Source organism: Botrytis fragariae (genome assembly GCF_013461495.1).
Source record: "Botrytis fragariae strain BVB16 chromosome Unknown tig00000075, whole genome shotgun sequence".
Lineage (NCBI taxonomy): Eukaryota > Fungi > Ascomycota > Leotiomycetes > Helotiales > Sclerotiniaceae > Botrytis > Botrytis fragariae.
Genome location: NW_023500995.1, coordinates 1,952,333 through 1,973,900, shown reverse-complemented (window position 1 = coordinate 1,973,900; position 21,568 = coordinate 1,952,333). Strand labels below are relative to the sequence as shown.

Sequence of the window (21,568 nt, the reverse complement as noted above, 5' to 3'; positions counted from 1 at the left end):
ATCTTTGAAGGTGGATCTTGAGACTAAATAATGGTCGTGGTCGTTGACGAGGTTGTGGTCGTATAATAAAATAAGGACTAGGTAGATAGGTAGGGCGGACAAGGCACAGTCAGGCTTTATTCCTGCAGACCTTGTGCTGATGGTGGTGCTGATGGTGATGGTGGTTGCTTCAATGATTGCGAAACGGTGGATGACTTTGAAGAATATAGAGTTGAATTGAGAAGTGACACCCTTTTTTTTTTCTCAGAGTGAGCTGATCGTTTTCCCGAGACCAAAGTGATTTCGTTGATTGGAATTAAATGGTTCAGATCTAAGTTCCCATGCGTCGTCCGTGTGCTTAGTAGATAGTAGTTGGTGATTTGTTGATTTTTTCCTTGGTAGTAATTGTGGTAATAAGATTAAATTGTATCGAGTCCTAGCATCCAGGTATTCTTGACAAGGGGGTGTTTAATAAGAGATCCTTTGTGAGAATAGTCCACAGGACACAGGACAAGTACAGTACTTCGTAGTTATGTACTTCTCGGATAGAAGATTAACTTTTATGTCTTCACAAGAGGCGAATTGAAGTAATCGCCGTTTAGGAAGTGATTCCTGTTGATTCCTTTCTCGACCTTTTTTGGACCGGCAAATTTCAAGAGGTGGCTTAGATGTCGACGTTGCGATTTGGATTTGATGATCTTTTTTATCTACGAGGTAATTCCCAGGATAATTTGCCCCAGAGATTTTGGCTGTGGAAGTGCGAGTGTGGCTGGTGATGAATGGTTCCCCTCGTAGGTCGATATGCTAGAAGAAAGACCTGTGGCCAGAAGGCTAGAAGAGGCTGAGGTCTGATGTCAAAACACAGGTGGGTGTGGTGTTGAGAATATTATGTTGGGAAGAGAGAGATGGAAGGAAGAGATGGAAAGACAAGTGACAAGTGAGTGAAGTGAGTGAGGGTTAAGATGTAAATTGTCAAGAGGATCCTTAATGTCTTGGCAAATTTCCTGCAGTTCTTTCGGTGCAGAGGATAATTATCTCCTGGGTGAGTAGTTCACCCGTTCACCCGTTCACCAACTTTCTTTGGTTCTGTGACGATTGCCTCATTAATGCTCAGATGCTGTATGCTGTATGCTGTATGCTGTATGCTGGATGATGTTATCACGAACGACGGGAAGTGAGGTTTGACGATGACGACGATGATGATGATGCTTAAAGGATCATAGGTAGAGAGGTAGTTTGCGCAGACTCGAACTTAATTCGTGGCGCCAATGCGATGTGAGGATATTATGACTGTCTAAATAACATTACCGTGTATATATTATATATCTACAAATACTTTACACTTGATGACAATCATATAAAATGTTACTATTCACAGACGATACTTTCTTCCACGATACATCAATACATCAAGACATCAACACATCAACACATCAACGACACATGCAATTCTCCATCCTATATCCCACATCCCAACCCATATCCCATTCTCAAATCTCTTCAACATTCAAGCATTTACCCCTAAAACCAAGGCATCGTCGAAAAGAAAATCAAGATTTCTTATTTCCTCCCCAATCACCACACACCACTCAAATCTTGATCTTCTCATCTTGGCGCATTTCACCAACGAAGCCAATAATCTTGATTTTAATCAAGCTTCTATCAATGAAATATTGGCATACATTAGCTTTGGATATCGATAACGACACTTGATTGCGGTTGATATTTGTACGACCCTTCATCCTCTGCTGTTTTACATCGTACTACATTGCATTCTCTACTGTGACGAATACAGAGGAAAAACACCTCAATCAATCGACAATCAACACATCCAAAATACCAAACCAAATGTCAATCAACAATGCGATCTCAATTAACACAATCAACAATACATTCTCAATCACCAACACAATCTCAATCAATCACAAACAAGCGCCCTATTATGTGATGACGACGACATTATAATTACCCCTTAAGCCAACCCCCCACATACACGAACGATTCTCCCGGGGTTGCACATCGGTCGCTTCACACTCGTCCTCCATATTATTTGCTCTGTGCAGTGTGCAGTGTGCATACATATTTCCTGAATTGGGATCTGGATCGGGGGTCACCAGCATTTGTGTAGCGGCTAACCTCCCTCATTAATCAATGTCGACTCAATAGTACGGATAGTAAGTATAACACACGGCATCATGAATCATCATCGATAGCATATCAAGTTTCAACACACACATGCACACACACATGCACTCACACTCAAATCTCAAACCCTCTGAATCATTGATCAAAACCAAATGCATCCATCGCACAAAGCATCCAGTAGTTTCTTCATTCAATGCGGGGACCGAACTGGGACGGGGATGCACAAATCCATTCCATCGTATCGAAACATCCGTCCCGTGCTGTGGTTTAATAAAGTTTCCACCTAGCCCTTCCACCGACTTGTCTATAGGCTATCATTGACAAAAAATTTCAACATAGCCACACAATCTTTGCTGAAAATCCATTTCCTCCGTCCACTTTTGCCCACATCACACATTACACATCTTACACATCACCACATTGCCATTCAGTATCACCACCCCAGTCAATTCATCTCCATCAATATCAAATCATTACACCCTCACGTGATATAACACACACACACACACACACACAACACAACTACCGGGAACTACCGAACACTTTAAAAATCGTGACTCGTCGCAAAGACTGCGATCGAATCATACGCACCAGAGAGATGAAACATCATTCCATACTACCGATAAGTTTTGTCTTGGGATGCCGATCGCTTCTGTACTGAGAAGTGGTCGGTACCTACGAATTGTGAAGAAGAAATGGGGGCCAGGAACAAGATCATAATATTCATGTGATGTGGCTGTGGCTGTGGCTGTGATATTGCGGGTCTATCTGTGGCGGACGAATGATGAATGATGAATGATGAATAACGAGTGGCTCACCACAGGATCGGTCCCGTGAAATAAAATCGGTGAACGGCAAAACGATGGATGAACTGAAGCCAGAGCACAGAGCACAGCGTATCTCGCACCTCGCATCCATCGCACCACGGATACACTAAACACACCACAAATAAAGTATCCCGCAAGTAACGGTGAGTACCTAGGTAGGCATGATAAGCCTTCCTGCGGGGTGACTTACGAACCCAAATTCAAATCCATGATGAGCTGTACATCGCATCGGTGACTCTCGCTTCCGTTTCGCCGTACTCCATCCGTCTAGGTATCTCCACGGACGGTAAGCAGCGTACCGCGAGCTGGGAATCTGACGTGTCAGACCAACACGCTCGTTTCTCTTTCGAGTATGCTTCGCGATGCGATGACACCGAATCTGTTTTCTGTCTCTTCGTTTCGTTTCGTTTCGTTTCGTTTGGTCATCATATGAATAATCATCGTCGTAATCTTCAGGTCTAGAGTTATTCCATTTTTCAGTCAGCATGTGGAAAATCTCAAATCGTTCGTAGGGAGATCCGCAGCGCTCGTGGCGTGGTAAGGCGGATCGAATGCAGACGTGCGTTAGATGACCCGTATCCAGTACCTTGGGCCGTAAGGCTGTGGATGCGGCTCGGTTGGAATTGGGGTTGGGATTGGGGTTGCCTCGTCTTATCTTTTATTATGTCTATTTTTGATCGAGGTCTTTTGTGAGGCTTTGTTAGGCGTTGGATTGTTTGGTTTGGGCGTTTCGCATGGTTGGTGGGTTGGTGGGTGTGTGTTGGAAGGGGGAGGGAGTTTCAGGCAGCATGGTGAAGAAATCCTAACATTGGGTTACCTACCTACGATATTGAGTTGGGCGAAGATGAAATGCGTGGCCAGATTTGAAATGGGTAAGTGGTTTGTGGGGTTTGGGGTTTGGGGTTTGGGCTTCAGAGAGGATTTTTTTCGCATGGTAGATTTGATCAATTGAAAGATCTCTGATTTCTAGTAATGGAAATCTCGAGCAGAGTTCCTAGTAGACTTGAAGTAGTTGATTGCTTTTGAGAATTAATTTTTACCCTTGTTGAAGTAACGACGAGTTTGTAGACCTTCTGGCGCGTTGATTTCATTCGTACTATTCATTCATAAATACACTTATCGCCATGTTTCTGCTCTATCCTTTCAGAAATTCCATAGCAACCACGTGGATGATCACATCTGACTTTTCTTGCCGTATTCACTCAACAGGTTCATCAATCACGTCGCTATGAAGATGCTTCTCTTTCAGAGAAGCCAACCATATCCTCCATTCGGTATGCGACAAGTCAAGTTGGATTTGATTTCGTACAGAGTCTGTGTTTGGAATGTATATGCCCAAAGATGTCTCTTTTACAGTACACCGTCTGCAGATTCTCATGGATGATTGTGAATGGGACAAAGAGGAGTACAAGTGTAATGATCCGAATGTGTGCATTTATTGCATTTTTCGGTAATGGTGTATAAAGACGAGAACATATCCAAAGGATGTTTCTACATTTTTTATACTCCAATCATGTAATTGCTTGTAAAGCAAGTAAGTAGAATATCAAGATTTCAAATAGCTCACGTCAGTATAGTAGAGATACTGAGCGTAATTACAAAAGGCTTGATATCTACTCTTGAATGTAGTATACTACCTTGTTCTCCGTCCTAGCTCGTATCACGCTACTAGTGATATCGTTTCTCGGTGGTTTGCGTGAGTAGCTATGGATAATTGTACACATAAGAGACGATGGCACTTCAGGATTACCGAATTAGAAATATTGAACTTGCTGGTATATCTCACACGTTTTGATTAACATGATATTACCGATGAACCTTCGACTACAATTCAGTTTAAAACTCCTCAATGCTCTTGTAAATTAATAAATGAATTGATTGACGGCTCCGCCTTTTTGATCATGGCTCGTTTGAACTTCGCCCATTCATATTCTGAAGGGAAGGAACTTGTATGTATCATTCTTTAATTTGATATTGTTCTACGACATGAGCCCCTTTTCAATGTCTGTGGTATCACCAGCCTAAACCCATGAACACTGTCGTACCACGAGCCACCAGACACAAGATCGGATCGGATGAAATAGAAAACATGTTTTAATTCTCGAGTCTTCGTGATATCATTGTAGTTTGATTAAACCAGAAATTTCTATTTTTGCATCGAATAGAAGTGTTCCGTTTCCCAAATAATATTGGTGATGAATGAGTACATATACTTGCTTAAGTTTCTACGAGAAGTGCTCAAGTACTTCATGATACCACCTAAGTACATGATTCTTGTACACCAAAGACCGGTATTGCATGGCAATCTCTGGATATCTGCAAGTGCGGCTTGGGGATATTCACTGAATCTTAAAAAGTAGGCACAACATAGCCTTTTCTATATATAGGTGTCCAATTTCAATCATATAAATCTCAACAAAATCGATAGGTCTTTATACTGTCGTCTCAAGTCACCACTCTTCGTCTAATGTTCATAACAGCCACCGAAAAATCTGATTGAGAAGGCTGTGGTATGGACTTCAACAAGACTGCGGTATCAACCTCAGGGCTTAGTATAGGGACCCTACGAGCTTCCAGTGCTTTTGAAAGGTTATATAGTTTCCTCGTCCCGTTGCCAAAAGAGATTCTAATCTGCGGTAAACACAACATACACAGCATACACAATACTACTGAGAAATCCCTTTCTACACATTTTTACTACAATTCCAAGACAAACGCCAAGTTCTCTAGGCTTTATCAAAATCTCTTCATCATGATGAAGTTCATTCTTCTCTTTCTCTTTGTTGCCACCATCTTGGCTCAATGTCCCGAACAATCCGAAGCAGGTCGAAGACTTTATCGCTGCGTCAACACAACCAGTGGTCAAGTTGCTGGCCATCCATCTCCCAAGAAACCAGCCGTTTATGAATATCTCGGTATCCCATTCGCACAACCTCCCATTGGCGATTTAAGATTTGCTCCTCCACAACCATTCATTGGAAATGAATCTCTTAATGGTACGGATTTTGTAAGTTTATCAATTTCTAATGTATCTTTCAGCAATCAATCTAATAATCGATAGGGTTATACTTGTCCAAAGCTTTTCTCAGATGAACTTTCACTCATCCCATCAAACTTCCCAGATGTAGTCGATAATTACACAGCTTCTGGTATCAGTATCCTAGATACCTTTACTCAAGCAGGTGATGGACCTAGAAACAATGAAGATTGCTTAACACTCAATGTTTGGGTTCCCAAACCAGCTCAAGCACCAGATGTCGGAACCAAAAAAGCAGTCATGATTTGGATTTACGGTGGTGCTTTCAGAGATGGTGCTACTGCATCGCATATCTATGATGGTTCAACTCTTGTGGATCAAGAAGATGTAATTATGGTTAGCATCAAGTAAGTGTATCTTTCCATTGCGATTAAGTTAATCGTCTAACTAACAATTCATAGTTACCGCGTGAACATCTTTGGTTTCTCCGGCGATTCAACAGGTCCAACTAGCAATTATGGAATGCTCGATCAAAGACTAGCTATCGAATGGGTTTATAACAACATCGCCAATTTTGGTGGTGATCCATCTCGTATCACTCTCTTTGGTCAATCAGCAGGAAGTTGTTCTATCGACTATTATTCCTACGCTTACCCACAAGATCCCATCGTCTCCGCCATGATCATGCAATCCGGTACCATCCCCGCTCTTCCCACTCTCACCTCTTCCGACGCCTTCTCCTCCTGGCAAAACACTTCCTCGTCCCTCGGCTGCGGTGATGCCTCAGTCGACCCCAATTCCGTCATGCAATGCATGCGCAACCCCAATCTCACCACATCCGACATCCTCCAAATCGCGCATCTCTACACCTTTCTCCCCTCCATCGACGAAACCCTCGTCTTCTCCGACTACCCCGCTCGCGCCGCCGCAGGAAATATCACCACCCTCCCCCTCCTCATCGGCAACACCGATAACGAAGCCGCCGTCTTCGCCGCCCAATCCCTCATGTCCGGTAACCCAGTCGATATCCCCCAAATGACCAACTCCACCTTTGCTTGTCCCACTGCCGCGCGCGCAAATCTTAGTGCTGCCTCTGGTGCCAAAACATGGAGATATCGCTATTTCGGGGACTTTCCCAATTTGCAAATCCAGAAGGGGGTAGATGCGGGAGCTTTCCACATCAGTGATGTGTATAGCGTTTTCGGCACGTGGCCCACCGGAACAGGCATCACGGGCGCGGGAAAAGAACAAGTTTCGTTGGGAAGATACATGAGAGGTGCTTGGGCGGCTTTTGCAAAGGATGGTGAGCAGGGGTTGAGTGCTTATGGATGGCCGGTTTATAAGCCTGAGGAGGAGACGGTTGTTCGATTGGGTTGGAAGAATTCGGTGGTTTTGGTTTTGGATAGTGCGCAGGTTTGGGATAGTACTTGTTAGTTTGTGATGGGGATTTTTGCTGAGATGTTTGGGAGACTTAGTGGTGTCTGTTGGATGGGATTTGGACCGTGTTCGGTTTCAAATTTCATAAAAGTAGATGCAAGACTTATTTATGACAATGGGAAAGGAAAGATAGATTAAGATGGATTTAATAGAGATCACATGTTTTTCATTTGCTGCCTTTTCTTATTTTATCTTTTCATGAGATGGCGATGAACATACCTAAGACACAAGATAATCTCATTTTACAGACTTGCATATTTTGATATGATTTTCATTATGTTTTGTGTTCTCTAGCCTCAGATGATGATTGTAGTAAAGTCTAGTAAGCGTCTTGTACCTACGCGTATAATTAATTTCATACACTGCGTAGTTATGAATTCTACTTCTATTCATTTGGGGAAAGAAATTGTAATATATGTCCAGGTAAGATGAGAATGAAGATTGATGTGCGTACATGAATAAATGGATATGTGAATGACTTTGATATTGAGAACCGAGTTTCAAGAGAAGTTGGACGAGATAGATGAGGAGAAGATTCTTGTTGATGGTGAGTATTTCAAAAGTCTGCGAGAATCATGGTGTCGTGCTTTTGGCAAGATCTTTTGTGTGTGGGAATGAGTGATGGCAGCATTATCAATATTCGGTACTGATAGAAACTCGACTCGGGTAAATTTCCGGTGGTTTTAATGTTAGATTATGCCGTTAGATCACATGCCATTTAGATTCTAGTTCCGATTTTAGATACTGGCCTTCTCCAAATACTCTCGATTCTAGCTATTATAAAATTCAATTAAAATCAAGTGGTTCATCGTAGATTATATGACAATATATACTGTATAGTCTTAGGGCCCGTTCGAATCGATTTTTTAGGCAATGTAGATCTATATTTGTTATCAATATAGGCCTAAATAAGCGTTTACCGAATGCTAATAATGTAGTCTAATAAAATTTGTTATCAATAAAATTGAAAAAAAGTGATTTGCCGAATGCTGTGTTTCGCTACAAAATCTCAACAAATATAGATTTGCAAAATCAAAAAATTTGTACAATAGTCTTACTAAATCTGTAATGAAGCTTTGATTAGTGTTTGTTAATATATTGTTATTTTAAATTTTGTAGACTTACAAATGTAAAGCTAAATCTACAAAATTTAGACTATATTATTAGTTAAATAACTTATTAGTCCTATATTGACAACGAATTAAAAAAACGATCCGAACGGGCTCTTAATGATTACATGACTTTCGTTTCTGTAACACTAGGGGGGGAGTATCCGCCGTCCGCCTCCTTAGCAAATAATAGAGGGGGTTGGAAAAAAATTGAGAAAGAAGGAGAATGATTTAGGTATAAGACGGGTCGGGTGGTAATGCAGCTTTTTGATATCGTGTCCCTACTTGCCATTTTTGAGATGAGTACACTTCTAATTTTCCATTCATATTTTCCTACAAACTCTAAAAACAAAACATAAAAAATCCATTACCCAACACTACAACTAAAACATCATCCACACCGTATAGTAAAGTCCAAATTCAGATAATCCCGAGAGTCCTCAACCTCCCTCATATTCTCTCTTCCCGCAATCAACTCTCCCGTATCTTTATGACAATCATCAAATCCAACCTGTAAACTATGAAAAATCTCCACACTCACTATCTTCGGATTCCCAAGCTGATTCTTATGCTGCGAAAGTAACCATCCAATACCTTTCCCATTCGGTGTTCCCAGAAGCGCAGCTCCATACCCTTTGGAATCATTGATGTCGACTGTCAATCCATCTGGTGGGCACATTATTTTTTCTTCTTTCAGAATCTCTTTGATTACCGAGGTTGTTTCTGAGTTGGTGATATGAGATCGGATTATGTGTTTGAGATTTTTGAGGGGGGTGGATGTTTGAGTGCATTCTTCATGCCATGAGAGATAAGTTATGTCGGACCAAGTCTGGAGAGTAGTTGTTGATATTTTTTCTAGCGGCTCGCTTGCTTTTGCCTTTGATTGTTTTATAAAGTAGGGTGACTTGGAATCGGTGGCAATGATGATTCCGTTCTGAAAGATTTATGTGTTAGTCAATTTTTAGCATCTCCAGGAGTGTGATAACTCAATTCTAGAGTTCGCCACTAAAAATGCTTCCTCCGGAATTAATACTTCAATAACCGTGACAAAGCCTTGCGTGAACTGTACTAGAAATATGCTTACCTTTGCATTCATTGCGTAGTAAAAATGACCATTCTTGTCCTATCTTCAATTAGCTTCCATGCTTCATAGCGTATTTCTAATTTGATAAAATGCATTTGAATGTAGAATAATATGAATGGAAGGTATTAACAGGTATGAATCTTGAGCTTCAGGAGAAGGGGCTTATGAATTACGTGTCCTTCACTTGCAAACCAACCCGACGACAAATCGGGCCACCAAAATTTTCAGAATAAGCTAAAATGAGAAACATATATGTTTGTAGTTTTGCGTCTTCTCAAAAGCAACACATTTCACCAAAAATAATAACGGATGACCTTACCCCAAAATTCTGACCCAACGTACTATCAGTTTTATCAAGATGCCTAGCTAGTATACCGATCCAATTCTTTTCAAAATTCGAGTTGGTAATTTTCCTTATGTGCTCTAAGATATGGAATACGGATGAAACTTCAATGTGATTTATGTAAATATGCCAAGCGTTTTCTTCTCTTGATTCTGGTCTGTCGAAAATACTTTGAGTTGGATAATTGGCTTGGGTATTATCATCATGAGAGATTTTTTGCAGCATTAGCTGACCTGCAATTTTAGCTTTCGAGAACACTTCCATACTTCTGAGATGAGTACTTTATCCGTCGGAGATTTGTGATAAATGATGAATGTAAGAAATTGTAAGAAATTGTAAGAAATTGTAAGAAATTCGGAGGGGAAATTCTAGTTTTCACAGTAGAATAAGGCTGGTTTTATAGCCGTGGACATTTAACTTTTGTTTGCTTGGATTTTTCAATTTTGTCATGAGAGCATTTCATTGACTGAGTTTAGTTAGTGTCTTGTGAGTAAATAGACAAGCACAAGTGAAAGTATCAACAGAATACTAGATACAATACGAAATGAAGCTCTTACAATAATGAATCACCAGGCTAATCCAACATCAATTTGGCTGGTTATTGTAAGGCTTAGAAGAAGTAGTCCTCTTTGGGGGTGTTAAATCCTCTAAAATGAAATGCTGTTTCGTTTCTTCTCATCGTCCGGGTGTAAAATTGTCATATACCTGTCATCTTGTAGGAAATGGATGGGCCAAGATATAGATGAATGATTCCATGAATTCTATAAGCCTGGAAATATGGAAGTGTCTATATCCTCATCCATAATGTCTGATTAAAGCGACAGAACTAGTGAATGTGAGCCAACACTGCACGACAGTAAATAATATGAATTATGGTGTCTAACATTTGCGTTGACTTCTCTTTGACTCAAGCGAAACAACGGCTTTTGCTCTTCTATTGCTTTCTCATTCATAAAACTTCACGGCGGTTACGCAATGATACCTAGATATACTCAAACTTATGGATGCTGATAATCCCATTTTTAGTAGATTTAGACAAGATGATTAGAAAGTTATATGAAGCCTCTAGTATGATCGTGACTATATGACGACTATAACTTCTAAGCTAGATCTCGAGATATGTATCATCCAGTCCCTATCTACATCAATTATAAGTTCCATGCTCAGAATCTCTACTCAGCAGGCTTCAAATAATGGAAAGTAGTGAGAACCCGCCAATGCTGAAGGAGGTGAATACATGACATCACGTATTCGAAATTGCCCTTGCCTTTTATTATCCTAGTCAAAAAAACTACCCTCTCTCTTTAAATTTGTATCGTATAATTTGTTACTAGCAGAATAGATAATTCTATGGAATGTGGCTTAAGTTTCATACACATCTTTAAATATTGTCAGTTGTCCATAGATGCGAAAAGCAAATGAAGAACTCTTAACGACTTATGATATGTACACTACTAATGTAATTCACTCATGCACCATTATTCGTTGGAATGAAAGTCAATATCTTCACCATCTCACTTCTACTTGTTCCAATTTTGATACTCTAAATAGGAAATTAGTCCCCGATATTCATCTTGAAAACCATAGCTCCGTTTCATGCCGAGCCGTGTCACGTCATTTTCATGTCAAAAATCAGTGAATAAAGCGGTTTTGAGGATATTCAAATTGTATCAAATTACTCACGCATAGTTGGAGCTGGTTCTCAGGTTCTTGGCCTACTTGAAGTTTTCTCTTCAGTTTCTTCTTCTTCTTTCTTTAAGTAATCATGTCGTGCTCTCAAATGGAGACTATGTTGGCGGATATCGATCAAGTACGTGTATTTCTTTCTTTGCGCCCATTCAATTACTTTCATTCCCATTCAACTTTCTTTCTCCTTTCAACTATTAGTATTACTTGATCATACAATTGTTGAGATTAAGTTGTAACGAGATTTAAAGTCATCCGATTGGCTCGGCTGAAGCACAGACTTGTTTACCTCATATCCCTCAGCTATCTTAGCTTCAAATAGACTCGAGTAAACAATACTGATTTGTTTGTGTAGTCTATCATTGATAATTACCATCAACGAGTTTCGGAGATGACGGAAGAAAATGAAGATCTTGGTGGTAAGTTTTAATGTCTTTAACCGTCTTTTGGTTGTTCCAGTAGCTCTTAATGGGCTATCTTCCGTTAAGCAGCACGTTCAATACACTCAAGGAAGTGACTAAAATGCCTGGCCGTATTTCCAAATACCCCTTGATTCTTCTAAGGAGGAGAATGAGCTCCCCACTTATTTTTTCATCTGGATCTAAGAGCTATCTAGTCTTTTCTATTCATCACACATCAGCATATTCAGTACCAGTTTTCTCTGTTCCTTTAATAATTTTATCTTTCAAATCTACTCTCTGGTTCTTGTCTGAGCTACCATACTCCACTTCTTGAGGAAGCAATAAGCGATGATATTGTCTTTGGATTGAGATTCGGGAACTGTCTCTGATTGTTCTGTCTGAGAGGTCTTCAAATTCTTGCATTCCTCTCCAGTCCTTCTTCCTCAACAATCAATTCCTTTTGTTCCCAAGCGAGACTATTTCTCAAAGTCTACAAAGATATCTTGGAGAATAGCCCAATGTCTTATCTCTGGAAGCATTTTAAACCCAGTTGGCCATTGAATAATAAAACAAACTATTGTATGTTTCTACCATTAAGAAGTCCAACACTTGACCTCCTCCTGATAAAATAATCTTGAGAATAACTTGAAGGATTACCCTAAAGCTATTTATTTCCTTGTTCTCCTCACGTTTTTTTGAGGATATCCACATTTCGTGTTCTCAAACCACTCTACAGTTTGCTACACTTAACTTAATTCTTGTGATCAATTTCTAAAGGATGTTATTGAACAACAGAATCTCTTCATCTCCTCGAATCTTCTTTTGAAAACAGTCTACATTTGTTGTTCTTGAGAGAGACTTCAATTCTTCCTATCTCGGCTGAACTCCAGCTACTGCATCATTTCAACATATTCATACAGTCATCCAACAATCTCTTATTCACTACTCGATAATCAACTCTGCCATCAAGTTCATTTCACCGCCTTCCCATTACTTTATATTTAACCTCGAACTTCAAAACTGACTTTTTTTCTTCTTCCAAACAAAGTTGCAGCAGATCCCACAACCTCAGAACCTTTATTCGAAACCCATGGTGAGTTAGTTCTATGACTCAATTACCCAACATCCAGACTTTCTTATCTAAATTATCGACAGCTCTCACCATGGCAAACTCTCTTTACTTAATTTGCGAACCAATGTATCTGGGCGAAGAGCGCTTTCAACGCTGGCCGTCCCCAGCCAACCACGCTGGACCTGAATACCTCACATTTTGTTTCGCAATCTTAAAAAATCGCGAGAATCAACCTCCCTTTACTATTAACTTTCCCTCAGATCTATATCGCGACATCAAGAAGTCACAAAGAGTCCGCGACAAGATGCCAGACGTCAATCTCGCAGATATGTCTGGAGATCAGTTTATGGATGATATTCCTTGGCCCGACTATCACGATATTGAGATCCCGCCAATATCTGAGGATCAACTCGAAAGTATTGGATACCATATCGATCTATTGGAATTCGAACTCCTTGGTCCGATTAAAGGTCCTACAATCAGTGATGAGGATTTCATCTTTCAAAAGCTTGATTTGAATCAAAAGAGAACAAAAGAAGAACTCTTTGAAGATATTCCTTATAATTTGTTTGAGCATAAATTCTTCGAGGCAAGATTTCAGAGTTTTGGTTCTGCTATGAGGTATTCTAAACTCTGATTTCTAAATTCAAATCCTATTACTCTTCGAAACTGACCTTTACATTTGAATAGAGCTGGAGAAGGTCCACAAATACCAAAATGGGCACATCAAGGTTTCGATATTATTGAAGAAGAAGAGGTAAGTCTTTCATCCCCATATATCTCTTTTCATCCTTCCTCTTTCCCTACCCATGAATCGCAGCAATACAAAGACTAACACCTCATCCCAGATGGCCTTATCAGACCGTCAAGAACTTCAAAAGGCCCTCCGAAGCTACGATGCTACCTACCGTGCAAATTACCTTAACCCCGATCTTGTACCGGAAAAAAAATTAGGTTCATTAAAGAAATCAGGTACTATGACGAACTGGTATCGAAAAGGTCCTATGGGACGTGGTCGAAAACCTCCTCCAAAACCTCGGCAAGATGTTGCGGAAATTTCTCAAGATCATATATGGCTTCTCCAGCAAGATAATCTAGCCATGGCCAAGGATAATGAAGATACTGAGATGGGTGGAATGAGTGTGGGTGGTGGAGGGAATGTCGTTGGTGCTGAAGTTATTGGCGGAATGAATGCTACAATCGATGCTCCTGGTCCTTCCGATTTTGATTATGAATTCGCTCAAATAAGTACCACACAAGGTGCTCCTGGTCCTTGGGGATACGAGTCTAGCTCTTTTGGTGCGCATAATGCTCCTACTTCAGGATACAACTATCATGTCAGTACCTCCAGCAATGGTGTCGGTCCTTCTGGATATAATTCTGGAGCTACTTCAAGAGTTGTCCCCGCCAATACATCAACGACTGTCGCCAATAATACACCAGACTCTTCGATATACAATTCTGGAACTGTTTTGAGCGCTGCCCCTATCAGTACACCAATGGCTTCCTCTAAGAGTGAGCCAAACCCTCCAGTATACAATTTTGGTTCCAGTGCAAGGAGCATTGTGAACACCGCACCAGGCCCTTCTGAGTATAACTCTGGGACTACCGGAAGCAACAGTTCAAGCAGCACGGTAGTTCCTTCAGGACATACTTCTGGACCTGGCATAAACAACACAACCAATACTACAGCAAGCCCTTCGGGACACAGCACCTTGTCAGTTCCGACTCCGAGAGATGTGATTAGTACAAGTAGAAGTGATGGAACAAATACCTTGAGCGACTCATCTCGTCCCATCCCAGACTACAACCAAGGATATACTAAATCTTTGGGCGAGCCTGTCAGAGATAACTATGCTAACTTTTTCCCCACACATGCCACCTCTATTACGCCTAGCATAAATCCTCACAACACCATCGAAGTCCAATCTCGAGAAGTTAGTCACCAACCCAATCTTCCCACTGCAGCCGCATCCGCACCTGCACCTGCACCTGCACTAGCACTAGCACTAGCAAGTGAAGAAATCCTTCAAACACTATCTACAAGCCAGGAGCCCGAAATGGAGAACCTCCTTCCCATCAACAAAAGGATGGCTGCAAGAGATGAAAAAGATGAAGACTGGCAGCCAGGTCAAAAACCAAAACCAAAAACCACCAGAAAAACCGCTGTATCTAAAGCTTCCACTGCCAATCCGGCCACACCCAAAACAACCGCTCGCAAAACTGCTACTCCCAGAACTAGGAAGCCAAAGACTGTTGTACCCAGTGTCGCTGGTCCCACAGCTACCAGCCTCAAAGCTGTCAGTCCCACAGTTGGAACACCCAACCTCATCAAACCAACTATCGTCGTGAGAACTAGGAATTCGAGAGCCGCTACTCCCAAAACTGTCGGACCCAAGTCTACTGCGCTCAAAGCTACTGCTCCCAGAACTGCTCCCAGAACTGCTAACACTAGAACTTCCACTCCAAAGACTGCAGCCTCTAGGACCGCAACTACCAAAACTTCCACCACAAGAGCTAGTTCCAAGCCCAACACCCCCAAGCCTTCCTCATCTACCTCAACCCCCAGTCTCAAAGCACCCGTCACCAGAAAATCTTCTCTCAAGAAGAGTATTTCGGGAGAAAGTGCCGACGGTACATGGGAGCCTGATGAGGAAGACTTATAAGCAAGGAATTTACCTCCATTCTTCTTTTCTTTCTCTCCCTTCTTAGGATTGTTTCTTTGGATCTGGTGCTTTTCTTCTAAATTTCGATGATATGATATCCTACTTTGGTTTGCGTTGGATGTGGATGGATTATTAGAAGCTTTTTGCAAGGCGGTGGATTTTTGAAAGGAAGGATGGAAGGGCTCGATATAGAGAATGAGTTAATGAGTTGATGAGGAGTTTTCGAGCTAGCACTACCCAGATACCTACTTAATGTTGTTTGTCTGCTCGGCTTTGGGTGATAACATTTTCCGAGGATAGTGTTAAGGAACACCTTTTTTCTTTATTCCTTTCTTTAGATAGATGGATATTCTCATTCCTCAGGAACTCTGTTAGAGATGAAGAGAACTAGGAAGAATCAAACTAATGCATAGATAGATCTCGCATATCAGAACCAACAATGATTTTCCAAACACGCATGGAATCATAAACACTTAAGAGATCAGTGTTTCTGCATTACTTGAATCAAGAAATGGGATGATTGACTCCTTAAGAGACTATCTCAAGATGATAATAAGGGAAAAATTAGTCTATTGCTTTCGTCTTCCCTTCTGTCTATCAATTTGTAAAGCCATCATGTGACCATCTATTCCGGTTCCCATTACCACCTAGCCCCAATTTATCACCATAATCAATTATATGATCAAAGTAACCCCTTCCGTACCGCCAATAACCACATCCCATAATAATATCGATAATAAAACGATACTCCAACACCCTCCCACCCATCCAGTCCAAATAACCCCAAATCAACAACCGTAACCATCCCACCCACCCATTACCTATCGTACACCAATCCATAATCATACATATAACCCCAATCGCCCAATCAATCTGCATCACCACCCATCCATCTCAATTCCCATACATACACCCTCTACTAGCTCTCCTCGCATGATAAACCACACTCCTTCCAATCCCACACCCATGAGATCCCGTCCTAGAATGTGATTCCGAGATATCTGAATCGTAACATCGATTTAAATTCGCATAGTGATTATCTGAAACGACGGCTGTTGATGCAATAGCTTTCTCTTTCATGAGTGATATTCTGTTCGGATAATATTAGGATTTGAAGATATCGAAAGAGATTTGAGAAGCGGGAAGGCTAACTTACTCATCCTCGGAATAACCGGGTAGGTTTACTGCTGGTCCTTCTTGGAAATTGAAGGGTGCACTCTGTGATGGTTATGTCAGAGATAGTACAATACGGAATTTTAGGATATCACTAGAAACTTACTATAGATAAAGGTTTGGGAGTTTTTGATTTTAATCCAAGGGTTTCAGCACATTTATTGCTGAATTTTAAGAGTGTAGCTTTGAGTTGTGTGCAGGACATGTTGATAAATGATTGAATTGAGATTGAGATGAAAGTATGTGCGTATATAAATATATATCTTGTGATGTCTAACGATAAGTTATTGTTATGTTGGCAATTGAATGTGTTATATTGTAGATGGAGAACGGGTATGAAAATGTAAGGCAGACGCGCTTTTCTGAAACGATGAATATGCAGGATATTGGAAGACGCGTGATTGAGGAATGACTGTAATTAATGACACAAGAGAATAAATGAAAGAGTGATTGTTGATATAGGTATGTTACCGACTATAAAAGAATTAGAAGAAGAAGAAGTGCTGAAGAGCTGTCTGCCAATGCCTCGAATAATAAGACTGGCGATGATTGAACAAGATATATGAGGAAAAAATTAAAGAGAGGAAAATGGATTTATGAATATAAATTGCCAGTTTGCTGTCAAGGGCAACGATACTATCAAATGAGAAATTACACAGAGTCAGTACTACAATGAGTACTACTTCGGGTGCATCAAAATTCCCATTCTTTGGTACGCCTCAAAGGAACGGCAATCCGGCGACGTAACGTGGCGGATTCCTTACTCCAAAAGTTGAAGGAAGTGAGAAGTTCCCTTAATTACTCCCTTATCAGATGAGGCCCTTCTGGAATGTTGATGATCAAAATGCATCGCTTCTTTTCTACCAAATCTATCAAAGGGGGGTTAACGAGCTGAATACGTTTATTGGTGTCAAAAGAACTACTAGATACCCAGTAAGTAGACAGACAGTTCAAGTCAGTAAGACCATACAATATCAATGATAGTAATAAATAAACAACATGACTAAATTGACTTGAAGTAAATTGATGAATTACATAAAATTCCCCTTCAATAATTATGATGTACAAATTCAAATCAAGGAGGCACGGAATGTCGCCCCAAGGACATGCCCGGAATAAGGGAAAAGCGTGGAAATGTGAGGGAGCACAACAGGAAGATAGGAAATAGGAAGGGTTGATCATGTGATTAACTTTTCAAAAGATTTCCCCCTTCCAATTATTTTGCAGTAAGGCTTATTACTAGGTAATCTTCACCTATTGTTCAATTGTCTTGTCCAATCAAGTGGTTCCCTTGCGTTACCTTGGAAAATGGATCAACATTAATCCAAATCTTTTAACTTGACACAAGAATTCTTCGAGATTGTATCACTAAGAAAATGTGCATATTGCTTGGCTAAAATCGATATCTGTGTACCAATGGCGTAGAAGCGCCATGGCCCATCAATGCCAGAATGACATTCGACATGTGTAGAACTTGATCATCAAATCAAAAACAATTTCAGCGCCGTGGAAAAAGATAAGGTATATTCGTCATTCGTCTATATGAATCCTTCAATCGCTTGTTTCTACTCGAATGCTCCTGGTTGACTGGAACTTATCGATTTGTGGCTCTGCTTTCTGGTGTCAAAATACTCAAAAGTCGTTCGAGAGTTCTGTACTACAAGCACACATGTGTAGAAGTAATACTTAAAGGCCCTTATTTAGGGTAATCCTTCAAGTGGTAGCTCTTCAGCTTGACAAATTGTTCAAAGCCAAATTTACTTAGAGTGACGCCCCTTCCGGAATTTTTCCATCCAGTCCACGCAAGGTCCTATCAATAATTGTGAGCCATGTTCATGTACATCTTCAAAGATCAAAGGTAACTTACAGGGCTTGGATAATCACATCTGTTCACAAAGACAGTTCCAGCCTCTACATCTTCAGCTAATTCGGCTGCTTTTGCCGTGTCTTTTGTCCAAATTGAGGCGGTTAAGCCAAACTCGCTGTCATTCATGAGTTTGATGGCTTCTTCATCATTCTTTACTTTCATCACGGGAATGACTGGACCGAAAGTCTCCTCAGTCATCACAGTCATGCTATGATCGACATTACCAAGCAACGTAGGTTTAACGTAGTTGCCTTCTGAAGGAGGGGACTTGAAGGTATCATTCTCGGGCGTGAGATCCTTGGCGCCCTTATCTAATGCATCCTTGATATGTGCCTCGATCGTTTCCTTTGACCTCTTTGAGACGACGGGGCCGACATGCTGCATGAACAAGTAGTAAGTATTTAGCCAGCGATAATTGTGTGAGAGGTACTTACCGTTTCCTTATTGAAAGGATCACCTAATTTGTAGTTCTTCAAGACATTCTGCAACGCCTCAATGAATTCATCATGGATCTTCTCATCAACATAGATTCTTTCCAAGCTACAGCAACTTTGACCCGAGTTGAAAACAGCTCCATCGACGATCTCCTCAGCTGCCCACGCTACATCAACATCACCTCTTACGTATGCGGGATCTTTGCCACCAAGTTCGAGTCCAACATTCACGATTCTATCTGCGGCTGCCTTAGCTGTAGCCAAACCACCAGCTACAGAACCAGTGAAGCACACGAGAGCTACCTTTGGATCTCTAACAATAGATTCGATAATGAGGGGGGAGCCGCAATGGAAATATTGGATGACATTATCTGGAAGGCCAGCTTCAGAAAAGATGGATGCCATATGTTCAACAATTGTAGGCGTCTGCGGAGATGGCTTGAGAATGACCGAGTTACCAGCGAGAAGAGCAGGTATCAGAGAGTTGACGAGAATAAGATAGGGGTACTGAAAACAACAAGTTAGCCAGAGAAATGAGGGCCCGGAAAACAACACTTACATTCCATGCAAAGAGAATGAGACATGGTCCAACTGGCACCTTTCTGATGAATCTCTTGAATCCTTTCTCTGCCTCTCCATCTGTGTCTTTCAATGCATCTTCACTAATCTTCAAAAGGTATTCGCCCCTCTTCACAGCTGTGGTAACTTCTTTCGCAGTATAGGCAATGGGTCGACCCATCTGTTCCGTTAACTCCTTTGCCAGTTCATCTTGCTTATCGTTCAAGAGCTTAAGAGCTTTCTTTACGATATCTTGACGTTCTTTCAATGAAGTCTTACGATACTTCAAGAATGCTTCAGTGGCAGTGACGGGCAATTGCTGTAAATCTTCCGCAGAGATTCCAGTTCTGGTCAAGACAGGCTTGTTGGTGATGGGAGAAATGGTAGTAATTGTTTCGACGGACATTTTGAAATTTTTGTGTATTCTTAAATGTATAGAATTTCAATACAACAAACAACAATCACAATGACACTCTTCTTATGTTGCAGATTTAATTCTAGTGGGGGTGGTGGGATAAAGAGAGTCAAGCAAAGCTATCAGTGACGCCCACTTACCGGTATCGCTATGCGTCAATATCATGACAGGATGTAACAGGGGTTCCGACAGATTCCAAGCCGCTAAAATTTTAAACTTTTTGTTAATTCACCACCCAAAAAAAATGATAAGTGATCCTGGTCAAAATTTATAATTCTTTACAATCCGAATTTCTCCCAATTCATCAATCAAGCTATTCGAGCGACCAACCAACCAAGCAATAAGTCGATCGATCAATCAACCAGTCAACCGGTCAATCAAAAGAATGGCGACGAGAAAGCACAACGATTTCCTAGATTTGGAAGAGAGTGACGGAGATGAGAGTCAAGGATACAATTCGGAAGCAGAAGATCTCAAGAAGGGTGGCAGAAGTTTAAAGAGGAGAAAGGTTGACGACGATCAAAGCGATGACGAAGATGTTGAACAGAATAGCGATCAGGGAGAGCAAGACTCTAAGGATGATATAATCGAAGAAGCTTCAAAAGAGATCGAATCGAAATCGGAATTGAAAACGAAACCAAAGAATACCTCGAAAGAATTGGAATTACCAGGAATTTCTAGGCCTCTCACGAAGAAAAATCTTGTCGCAAGTGCTGCTGCTATCAAAAAATCCGGCGTTGTCTATCTTTCCAGAATACCACCATTCATGAAACCAACAAAATTAAGATCACTTCTTGAACCATACGGTGACATCAATCGCATATTCATGACACCTGAAGATCCAGCTTCGCACACAAGGCGAGTTCGCAACGGAGGAAATAAGAAACGATCATTTGTGGATGGATGGGTAGAATTTGTGAATAAAGCGGATGCCAAGAAAGTGTGCGAATTACTGAATGCGAATACAATCGGAGGCAAAAAGGGAAACTACTATCATGACGATGTATGGAATCTTCTCTATTTGAAGGGTTTCAAATGGAACAATTTGACGGAACAAATTGCGGCAGAAAATGCGGAAAGAAACAGCAGAATGAGAGCTGAGATTAGCAAGACGACGAAGGAGAATAAGGAATATGTACAAAACGTTGAACGCGCGAAGATACAGGAGGGAATGGAAGCTAAGAAGGCTGCAAAGAAGAGGAAGGATGGTGATGACGCCGATGTCACGAAGGATGAAAACGTGGAGGCAAAGAAGCAGAAGAAGGATGCTAATAGACCAATGCGCTTCAAGCAGAATGCTCCAGCATTGAAGAACAAGACTCAGAGTCAACCAGAACAGGTGAAGAGGGTTTTGAGTAAGATTTTCTAGACTAAACAAATACACCGTGAAGGTAG

General features: G+C 41.0%; 8 protein-coding genes across 8 annotated transcripts; 5 read left to right on the top strand and 3 right to left on the bottom strand.

Annotated features, from left to right (window-relative positions):
* Window positions 1-30: 30 nt before the first annotated feature.
* Window positions 31-252, top strand: Bfra_006082 (uncharacterized protein; the record flags this gene model as incomplete). Its single annotated transcript, XM_037336455.1, has 2 exons — window positions 31-60; window positions 94-252. The coding sequence occupies 2 exons, from the start codon at window positions 31-33 to the stop codon at window positions 250-252; spliced, it is 189 nt and encodes a 62-aa protein (XP_037191665.1).
* Window positions 253-5,703: 5,451 nt separating this feature from the next.
* On the top strand, window positions 5,704-7,362 carry Bfra_006081 (putative carboxylesterase protein; the record flags this gene model as incomplete). Its single annotated transcript, XM_037336454.1, has 3 exons — window positions 5,704-5,958; window positions 6,013-6,335; window positions 6,390-7,362. 3 exons carry the CDS (start codon window positions 5,704-5,706, stop codon window positions 7,360-7,362), a joined length of 1,551 nt encoding a protein of 516 aa, XP_037191664.1.
* A 1,503-nt stretch (window positions 7,363-8,865) lies between these two features.
* On the bottom strand, window positions 8,866-10,165 carry Bfra_006080 (putative wd domain-containing protein; the record flags this gene model as incomplete). The annotated part of the gene is made up of 4 exons (XM_037336453.1): window positions 8,866-9,408; window positions 9,517-9,537; window positions 9,559-9,597; window positions 9,878-10,165. 4 exons carry the CDS (start codon window positions 10,163-10,165, stop codon window positions 8,866-8,868), a joined length of 891 nt encoding a protein of 296 aa, XP_037191663.1.
* Window positions 10,166-11,666: 1,501 nt separating this feature from the next.
* On the top strand, window positions 11,667-12,017 carry Bfra_006079 (uncharacterized protein; the record flags this gene model as incomplete). The annotated part of the gene is made up of 2 exons (XM_037336452.1): window positions 11,667-11,711; window positions 11,943-12,017. The coding sequence occupies 2 exons, from the start codon at window positions 11,667-11,669 to the stop codon at window positions 12,015-12,017; spliced, it is 120 nt and encodes a 39-aa protein (XP_037191662.1).
* Window positions 12,018-13,151: 1,134 nt separating this feature from the next.
* Window positions 13,152-15,726, top strand: Bfra_006078 (uncharacterized protein; the record flags this gene model as incomplete). The annotated part of the gene is made up of 3 exons (XM_037336451.1): window positions 13,152-13,681; window positions 13,751-13,817; window positions 13,909-15,726. 3 exons carry the CDS (start codon window positions 13,152-13,154, stop codon window positions 15,724-15,726), a joined length of 2,415 nt encoding a protein of 804 aa, XP_037191661.1.
* Window positions 15,727-16,620: 894 nt separating this feature from the next.
* On the bottom strand, window positions 16,621-17,104 carry Bfra_006077 (uncharacterized protein; the record flags this gene model as incomplete). Its single annotated transcript, XM_037336450.1, has 3 exons — window positions 16,621-16,816; window positions 16,883-16,944; window positions 17,006-17,104. 3 exons carry the CDS (start codon window positions 17,102-17,104, stop codon window positions 16,621-16,623), a joined length of 357 nt encoding a protein of 118 aa, XP_037191660.1.
* Window positions 17,105-18,595: 1,491 nt separating this feature from the next.
* Window positions 18,596-20,164, bottom strand: Bfra_006076 (putative aldehyde dehydrogenase protein; the record flags this gene model as incomplete). Its single annotated transcript, XM_037336449.1, has 4 exons — window positions 18,596-18,709; window positions 18,767-19,144; window positions 19,201-19,707; window positions 19,760-20,164. The coding sequence occupies 4 exons, from the start codon at window positions 20,162-20,164 to the stop codon at window positions 18,596-18,598; spliced, it is 1,404 nt and encodes a 467-aa protein (XP_037191659.1).
* Window positions 20,165-20,558: 394 nt separating this feature from the next.
* On the top strand, window positions 20,559-21,542 carry Bfra_006075 (putative pre-rrna-processing protein esf2 protein; the record flags this gene model as incomplete). The annotated part of the gene is made up of 1 exon (XM_037336448.1): window positions 20,559-21,542. One exon carries the CDS (start codon window positions 20,559-20,561, stop codon window positions 21,540-21,542), a length of 984 nt encoding a protein of 327 aa, XP_037191658.1.
* Window positions 21,543-21,568: the final 26 nt, after the last annotated feature.